The 9,993-nt window shown below is 38.3% G+C and overlaps 1 protein-coding gene across 1 annotated transcript; it reads left to right on the forward strand.

The window, feature by feature from the left end:
* Positions 1-228: 228 nt before the first annotated feature.
* LOC140161997 (uncharacterized) lies at positions 229-1,756 on the forward strand. Its single transcript, XM_072185288.1, has 2 exons — positions 229-320; positions 760-1,756. The coding sequence occupies exons 1-2, from the start codon at positions 229-231 to the stop codon at positions 1,754-1,756; spliced, it is 1,089 nt and encodes a 362-aa protein (XP_072041389.1).
* The last annotated feature ends 8,237 nt before the right edge of the window (positions 1,757-9,993 follow it).

Genomic DNA, 9,993 nt, shown 5'->3' on the forward strand with positions numbered 1-9,993 from the left:
TCTGGTTTCAAAACGTCGACCTGTCTCACCCACATAAGTAGTGGATCGTATACGATCCACTTCTGGGCGCTAGTGCGCCCTCTGTTGGTGACCAATCAACCAGAAGGAAGGATCAAGTACCATCACTCCGATGATGGCCTTCGACCAAGATGGCCGAAACTGTCAGGTCAGTAAAATTAATTGGTTTTGACAAGAAGAACATTCTGTTAATTGTATCACACAAACCTGATGAATTTCTTCAAGAATATACGTGAGAATTATGGACAGAACCATGTCAAGACTGTACGTGATTATGAAAACATTGGCAAGAAAATCGCCAGGTACCGTAACCATCTCGTATTCACATTACGTTGTAAGGAATTGCGCATAACACCACCGAGTCTACGCTTAAAATGCCCCATTAACACCGCGAGAGCGAGGGATATTGTTCAGAATGCTCGTCAACAACTCGTTCGCGAAAGGATCAGAGTTACCACAAATAAGATCAGTAACTTTAAACAGAAAAAAGCGAATTTAGAGACTGAATTAAATTCCCGGTTCCCGGAAGCGTTAGTCAATCAGGTGACCGATCATGTGACACGCAAAACGGAAAGTGAGTTTTCCAAAACAAAATGGCGGCAGCAACAAAAGTTGGAAAGTTTACAACGTAATTCAGCTTCAAATAAGCGACGCAATACCCCAGAGAATGTTGAACTAGGAGGTGAACAACTCAAGAAATGGGTTATCAATCTTTCAAAACATAAGCTTACTAAACCGCAGGAAAGTGTGTTGGCTAAGGGCGCCGAGTAAGATTCCGTATGAGGATTATATTGTAGCGACGGAACAGGCGTGCCGTAAGCTTCCTAGCAATGAAGCAACTGTTCTTAGATCGGAAATTTCGGGGGCTCTACGAAATGCGCGACCTCCGAAATCCAACATTACGGCAGAGGAAAGACGTGCCATTCAAGATCTGAAAAAGGAGGATTCCATACTTATCTTACCAGCAGATAAGGGTAAAGCCACAGTTCTTATGGATACTTCTGAGTATGAGGAGAAAATACAGGAAATGTTGTCGGATGAGCGTACATATGAACAATTGCCTTCAGACCCTACCCAACGCTACAAAAGAGATCTAGTAGCCATTCTCAGTAGACTGAAAAAGGAAGATAAGATCAAGAAGTATCAATATGATCTTCTATTTCCTACGGCAGAGAACATTCCTAGAATTTATGGCACTCCTAAAATCCACAAACCCGGTAACAAAGTGAGGCCTATTGTAGACTACACAGGGTCTATTGCTTACCAAACGTCTAGAGCTTTAGCTGACATATTATCGCCTTTTGTAGGAGGAACGGATCATCATGTTAAGAACTCTAAACATCTTGCCGAGGGCTTAGCGGAAGTCATAATAGAGGAGGGTGAGATTTTCAATTCTCACGATGTCGTCTCGCTGTTTACCAACACGCCGATTGATGAATCGTTGAATGTCATTAAAATCAGATTACAACAAGACAAGACTCTCAAAAACAGGACTTTGCTCGCGGTAGACGATGTGATCGACCTCCTAAGATTTGTACTCACCACCACCTATTTCTTGTTGCGAGGGAAAATCTACAAACAAAGATTTGGTGCAGCGATGGGGAGCCCGGTGTCCCCGGTGGTCGCGAATTTGTATATGGAGTTTTTAGAGCAACAAGCCATTGCGACAGCCCCATTAGACTGTAAACCACGGCTCTGGAAACGGTATGTCGATGACATTTTGGAGATTGTCAACTAAAACCAGGTTGATAATTTAACCACTCATCTGAATCAAACCGACCCTACGGACAATATTAAGTTCACATATGAGAAAGAACATGATGGGTCAATACCGTTTCTCGATACACTTATCGTCCGCAAACCCGATGGTACTGTAAAACTGCTGGTTTACAGGAAAGCAACGCACACAGACCAGTACCTCAACTTCGCTTCGCATCACCCAATACATCATAAGCTAGGTGTGGTCCGCACGCTGTTGGATAGGATGAACTGTGTTGTTACGGAAAAGAAGGATATAGAACAGGAAGAGGACAAAATCAAACGCGCCCTAAAACAATGTGGGTACCCGGAGTGGACGTTTAACCAGGTAAAACGCAAAATGGACAATAAACAGGTGGCAAAACCGAACAAGAGCAAGGACTCCACAGAGAAAAACAAAGGATTTGTCATCATTCCTTATGTTGAGAAATTGTCTGAAACGACCACTCGCATTTTTAGAAAGCATGGCATCGCCACCGCGGTACGCCCTCATACTACCCTGAGGAAATTGTTAGTCCACCCCAAGGACAAAAGAGACCCCCTTTGTACGACCGATTGCGTGTATGAAACTACCCTGAGGAAATTGTTAGTCCACCCCAAGGACAAAAGAGACCCCCTTTGTACGACCGATTGCGTGTATGAAATACCTTGCGCCAATTGTGACACTACTTATATGGGTGAGACAGGTCGACGTTTATGGCAAGCCAAGGGGGCCAAAAGCGTGGAACAGCTACGCGTAGCTTCTTTCTCGTTACGAGCAGCTGTTTGACCAATCAAAATAGTCAAATTTAATCACGTGGTTGGGTCGTTAGCTACGCGTAGTATAGTTATAGGTATCCTCTTTCACAATTATTATCTTGTAATTAATTTAGGGAATTAGCATAGATAACGAACGGGTAAAGGAGGCCAAATCACAGCACGTGTCAAGAGAACATGTTGCTAATGCCTGGCTAAAATGACACAAAGCATATTTATTTAGTGTTTCCAAGTTTACACCGTAACTTTATACTCGGGCTGTATTAGCGGTGCAGGGGATATGAAGGTCAAACAACAACTACTACTGATGTAAAGCGCTGTGTAAAGATATTGCAGGGAAAGCGATATCACATGCCACTGTGTAAATATGGAGAGAGTAAAATGGGTCATCATTTTTTTCGGAACGGGGGGGGGTTCCTAAATTTACAAAAGGTCGGCGTCATTAAATTGCGGCCCTCACTATTTCGGCATCAAAATGTTATGACCCCCGACTCCCACCACCGATACACCTTACCCCCTAGACAGGCTAAAATTGTATTGAAATCAGTCTTTTGAATACAATAAACACACTATATGTAGTCATCTTGTGACTCCCTACATTTTGTCATTATCAATTTATGACCCCCTCCCCTTATTTTTCTTTCCAAAAAGTATGACCCCTATATTTGGGATCCCTTCCGAAGAAAATGATAGCCCCTAAATATAGAACAATCATCATTCTGTTCAGATATTACTTTAATAGCACCTATACCATTTTTTTGCTGATATACTACAGATATTTTCATTTACAAAAATTAACAACGTAATATTTGTGAGAGAGGATGTTTACATCAGCTCCACGTGTTTAAAACCGCGAATCTGATTGGTTAATAAGCTGCACGTAACGAGAAAGAAGCTGCGCGTAGCTAGTCCCACGTTCTGAGCCGCTTAGCTTGTCATAGACGTTTTGAAACCAGATTGGGTGAACATAAGAAGGAATCGGACAAAGTAGCAAAAAGTAAAGGTATCTTTACTAAACAAACCAGAAAACAATCACAAAGCGAACAATCCAAATCAGCAATCGCAGACCACGCAGTTCAGCATAATCATGTTATCAACTGGGACGGCGCCAAAATCCTCGACAAAGAATGTGATTCGGGGGCACGCCGCATCAAAGAATCCATGTGGATAAGAAAAAGAGCTCCAAACACCATGAACAGAGATGAGGGGGCCCATTTTCTCAGTCACGTATACGATCCACTTCTGGGCGCTAGTGCGCCCTCTGTTGGTGACCAATCAACCAGAAGGAAGGATCAAGTACCATCACTCCGATGATGGCCTTCGACCAAGATGGCCGAAACTGTCAGGTCAGTAAAATTAATTGGTTTTGACAAGAAGAACATTCTGTTAATTGTATCACACAAACCTGATGAATTTCTTCAAGAATAAAGAGGGAACTCTGTGAAACTTATGTTAGCCAGTATTGGTACAAGGTTGCCATTATTGTATGAAGTCTTCAAACTTCGGTTCGCGGTTCTGGTGTGTGTTGGAGAGAATAGAATACGCCAAATGGGGTAGTGAAAGCCAATTATAGTGCTTCATTGTTTGTCGACTCAAAGAACTGTGATATTTTGTTGGACTAACATAGCGTGTTATCTGTCTGTCAAGTGGAGCAGAAAGCTTGCCCAAGAGATCTCCGAGAGAGAAGCTGATGGTCAACATAGAAGACAAATTGGAGAACACTAGCATAGCAGCTAGGAGAGTGAAATATAGTCATCAGGACTTTGAACGGAGACTGTGGTAAACCAGGGGTTTACCTTAGATAGACAGGATCTTGGACATTGCCGGATCTTGGATCAAGCACTGAGACCATCAACGAAAGCTCATCTGAAAGTCAACCAATCAAGATCTCCAGGCTTGGTTAAGTAAACATAGCTAAAGATATTTTGATTTGTGAAATCTTTATTGAGGGATTTAAACTACTTCAGTGGCAAGCACTGCTTTCTAAGCAGGTCCTCATATAATGATATTTAAAACATGTTTACAGAATATTTACAAAATAACATGATATTTAGTAATTTATACAAAAACATCAATAATAAGTGTGAAAGAAAATAAATGTATCTCAAGTACATGAACGATATGAATATAAAAATACATACAATATAATAATGAATGAAATAATTCAGCAGTAGTAATGATGCTTATCTGGAATTGATGCAAAGACAGAGTTTCAAAGTTTACACGATATGAGGGTGGCAAGCTATTCCATAAGTATGCAGCTCTTACAATAAATGTACGTTCATACATACTCACGATATAACGACGTTTCTGATTGAATTTGCGCCCTTTTTTGCTGGTCATAAATACCGTTTATGACCAGTACGCAGGGCATAAACAAGCTGCGTCACGCAGCGTTGGAACCCAATTAACGCGATCCACGATTTGCTAGTGTTGCGTACACGCGCATGTCACCGCGCCCATCACACGCGGAGCGCAAGAGATGAACGCGTTGACTCCCGGCCGTTGACCTCACGAGCTGCTTCCTGCAAGTAGGCCTACTCATTTTCTCCCAATTCTTGAAGGAAAACGGTATGAAAATGTTATTTAAACTTGTAAACCTTATTATTTTCATTTGTTTTGGATTGCTAATAATGTTCAGAATGTTGGGTATGTATGAACGGGGCATGATCGTTGATTTATGCCCTCGGCTCACGCCTCGGGCATAAACAGCGATCATGCCCTCAATCCTATGAATGAACCCCTAATTTACCACTGTTAGAACTGTATTTAGGCACGTTCAATGTATTTAAAGAATGATTCCTTGTATTGTGATCATGAGCATTATGAACAAAGTCAAATTGATTACATAAATATTCAGGACACATATTTTTGATACATTTAAGGGGGTACTACACCCCTGTGGCAAATTTAGACTATTTTTGCATTTTTCTCAAAAATAATAACACACTGGTAACAAAATTATGTATATTATTGGGGCAAGGAATTCAATTACTACACTGAAATTTCAGTGACTCAAGACAAGCGGTTCAGTATATATGATAGGAAATGAGGTACATCATAACGGTACCTCATTTCTTATCATAAATAACAAACCGCTTGTCTTGGGTCACTGATATTCCAGTGTAGTAATTTTATTCCTTGCCCCTATAATATACATAACTTTTGTTACCACTGTGTTATTAGGTTTTGAGAAAAATGCAAAAATAGACACGAATTTATCGAGGGGTGTAGTACCCCCTTAAAGGTAAGATAAATCATGTGATTAGACCATCTATCTGAAAGGTTTTTTCTAATTTAAAGAATTTAACATTGTGATGTGCCCTGAGTAATTTGATTTAATTTAATTATTTAACTTTGTTTACAAGCTGAAAGTATTTCATGAGATGGGAAAGCCCCTTGTAATTGCAAGATAATGGTGTGGAAAGTCACTTTGGAATTCCCCCAAATTATTGTAAACAAAGTCAGAGCTATGTTTGGAACATCCCCAGTTCATTATTGCACCAGCAAGAAAACCCCCCAGGAAGTGATGTAATGTGAAAGGTGAATGTGTATAATTAATCTTGGGAAATCCCAAGATTGCAGCAATGTTGTGAAAATGTGATTGAAGTAATGGTTTATTAATAGATGATGGTTTTTTTGCATGAGTACTGATATAAAAAGCTGGAGGTTTTTGTGGGGACTTTACAGAATGTGATGGGAGATTGTAAACTCCACATGTGTGTGATGGTCTTCGTGCTTCAAAAAAGAAGAAGTACATTTAACCAGTTTACATAGCCAATAATTGAGCTAATTTTAATACAGCAACGAAGGAGATAGCGAGCAAACAAATGTGCTCTTCCTCATCGAAGGATTAAAGTTCTTCTGTCGAATTGCTGGAATTTGCTGGTATTTTGAAGACAACACATCTGTCAAATACAGCGGAGCAGAAAGAAGCCTGTTCCCTGGAGAAAGAGTGATTGGTGAAAGAAACACCATTTTTGGAGAAAGCAGCGCAAGGAGATATATTTAGGAGAAAGCAGCGCAAGAAGAGAAAGCAGCATCATTTTCGTGTGAGGATTTCATACGCAAGGATTTATAAACGCTAGTGTACACTGGACTTCGCTGATTTTCGCAGGACAAGTGAATAAGGATATATTACATCAGTCGTCCAGAACATTGCAAGAACTCTAGAATCACCAACAAGAAGACCGCTGGTTAAGTACCAATAGAATAAAACTGATTGTGTGATTTTATTGTAATTGTTGTTATATGTACCAAGCATACTTTGTTTTCAATTAAAGACTTAGATTTTGTTAGCTTAAAATCAAACAGTGTATTTGTCTTGTGCATTCGTGTGAGTTTGGGTAAAAGGTGATTTTGGCCTTGAGTCAAATACGACTCGTAACAACATATCATCTACTGGTGTTCTGATATCAGCAAAGAGAATTGTTCTAGCTAATCTATTGTGAAGTACTTGAAGCTGATATTGATTGGTTGCAGAACAATTAGACCAAACATTGCTGGCATAGTCGAAATGTGGAATCACAAGTACATTAGAGAGCATAACTAAGATTTTATGAGGAAGGAAATACTTTGCACGTTTTACAACACCAATTCTCTTGGAAACATTTCCAGATACATAATCAATGTGTGATGACCAAGACATATTACTATCAAAATTAATACCAAAATATTTGAAAATGTCAACTCTTTCAATAATTTTGTCATCAAATGTGAGAGTTATGTCTTTGTATTGATTAAGCATATCGTTATGAATTCGGCAGAGTGACGAATCGAGAATTTTGAGTAAATTGAGTTATTGTATGCTTGTGATTATGTTTTAGATGGCCTTTTATTTCCACCAACAATTAATGGTAAATGTTACTCCCTGACGTAGATATCGAAATTTTGATTTGGACGAATCGCGACTGAGTGCAATTAATGAATTCGACCAAAAGACGAATCGTATATTAGCTGTACAAATCAGGTTGTAGTATTGTATAGCTGAAAACCCCGAATTTTCTATATTAAGTGTCCTATACTATTATATTTGATACCAATAGGTGTCTTCTATCCAGTGATACCAATATAAGTACAAACATTCTCCACATGATATCGCTATGGCTTAATAATGTGAGTGCGCCCTTCTAAAATCCCAAAAATTGTATGCAAAATATGGGCCAATATTGTTATTTCTGGTTTAAAATTCTCGTTTTGCTAAATATTACAGGGACGACTATTTTATAACTTATACATCAAATGTAAAGTCTACAGCTTTTGTAAAATGTAGATTTTGTAGAATGTATATGCTCGTATAAACATTTCTGTAAATTTGAAATCATGACAAATTATCCGTCTGATGATCGGTATACCCAATGATCGTAAGTGAGGGTATTCCGTGAAACTTTAAGTAACGGTTGCCTTGCCAGAGGTCTATACTTTGAATTTGCTTTTGTAAAATCAGTAATTTCTACACGAAAGCCCCAAATCAAGAATGCGTGCTATGGTTTACACGTAGTTGAATGCGTATTCGACCTCGTATACAACTATTTGCGCAGCGGTACAGACATTTTGGATTCAGCATAAAGCCGAATAGCTGTAAATACCCATTTTGAGGGATGATATCGATTGTTTCAGAACATCTAATTATTGCAAATAATTCGTGCACATTCACTGCTATAATATAAATTTCAAATGAGTGCTCAAGAATGTTCTCAATTTTTGGAAGGACCAATGGAATGGTACCAATATTTTCAAACGCCGTTTACTCAAAACAGCAATTTTGCGTATTCGGCACTCTGCCGTGTTCATAACGATATGATTAGTTCCAAAAATCATAAACTTAGTTTTATCAGTATTTAATGTGAGCTTATTAGCTTTAAACCAGTTAGCAACAGTTTTTAGGTTATATTCAAGTTGCACTTTTAGGTCATCAGCATACAGACTTGACATTTAATATGGAATATTTTTTCGCAAAATTCCTAGACTGGTCTGGTAGGGGTCTGCATAAACCGCACGGGCTAAATATTAATTGGGGTGTGTCGAAAGATAATATAAAATAATAGTTTAACAGAAAATGTACTTTATATTAGTTTACATTATGACACTCATAATGTAGTGAATTGGCCTAAAATGGCGGATTTAAGGAGACTAAATTTGATTTTTGTGGGGGTAAAATTTCTGCATTTGAGCAACATTATTCTGATATCAAATTAATTGAGGTTTGAGGCGATATTCGCCGAACCTAAATAACGTAAGTGTTCGTTCGAACTGATATGCACTTGTAATCTACCAATTTTGAAAGTGGGAGGAGCTTTAAAAAAAAAAGCTCTTAAAAGTGGTACGCACTCAGAAAGTTTGAATGATCCCCTGACGCCAAATGTTATAAACTTACTGTACACAAAGAAACAGCGTTGGTTCATTGGACAACCAGGAATCCGCGTAGTTGTTTTTGTGCCGTAAGTTTATAACATTTGACTCCAGGGGGCCACTCAAACTTTCTGAGCACGTACCACTTTTAAGAGTCCTATTTTTAAGCTCCTCCCATGTTAAAAATTTTGGTACATTGTAAGTGTATTTCAGCTGTGATGAATGCCAATTGCTGACGAAGTTTAAGAAATATCACCTCAAACCCATATACATTTGGTAATAACAGAACAATATTGCATAAAGTCCGAAATTGTGTCCCTCACAAAGCTCAAATTCAGCTTTCCTAAATCCGCCATTTTAGGCCAATTCGCTACATTATGAGCACCACAATGTAAACTTATAGAAAGCACGTTTTCTATCAAACAATTATTTGACACCATCTCCCGACACACCCGAATTGATATTTAGCCCGTGCGGTTTATGCAGACTCCGTCCAAACCATTCTTGGAATTTTGCGAAAAAATATTCCATATTAAATGTCAAGTCTGTATTTTGCTTTACACATAAGAGAAGTATCATCTGCATACATTACTGTCTTACAAGTTACAACATATGGTAAATATTTAACAAAAATTATAAATAGCAGAGGACCTAAGATTGAGCCTTGAGGAATCCCAGTATTATTGCTTTTGAAATCTGACAGAAAAGAATTAACATGCACAGCTTGAGCCCTATTACTTAGGTATGATATAGACCATCCAAGTTCATTCATGATTTACTGTATCAAAAGCCTTTTTAAAATCCAAAAATATAACTCCTGTTGCAAAACCATTGTCCATATTATTAAGAATATAATCTTGAACATCTAGTTAAGTTGTTGTTGTGGAATGATTGAGAATCAGAAAGGATATTTCTACTACAAAGATAATCATATAATTGGTTATGAACAGTTTTTTCAATAATCTTCGAAATAATTGCTTACATTATTCTTATCACCAGATTTAAAAATTGGTGTAACTTTGGCTTTCTTCTACTCATCAGGAAATTTGGAACTGTTTATAGAAATATTACAAATATGAAAAGTGATTTTGACACATAAGTTGCAGTCAA

The sequence above is a fragment of the Amphiura filiformis genome, chromosome 10, assembly GCF_039555335.1.
Source record: "Amphiura filiformis chromosome 10, Afil_fr2py, whole genome shotgun sequence".
In the NCBI taxonomy this organism is placed as follows: Eukaryota; Metazoa; Echinodermata; class Ophiuroidea; order Amphilepidida; family Amphiuridae; genus Amphiura; species Amphiura filiformis.

Bases quoted from the DNA above. Each gene is read 5' to 3' on its own strand.
- LOC140161997 (XM_072185288.1), top strand. From the start codon at position 229: ATGAATTTCTTCAAGAATATACGTGAGAATTATGGACAGAACCATGTC. The intron at 321-759 runs GTACCGTAACCA...ACTAAACCGCAG, and splicing joins ATTGGCAAGAAAATCGCCAG to GAAAGTGTGTTGGCTAAGGG.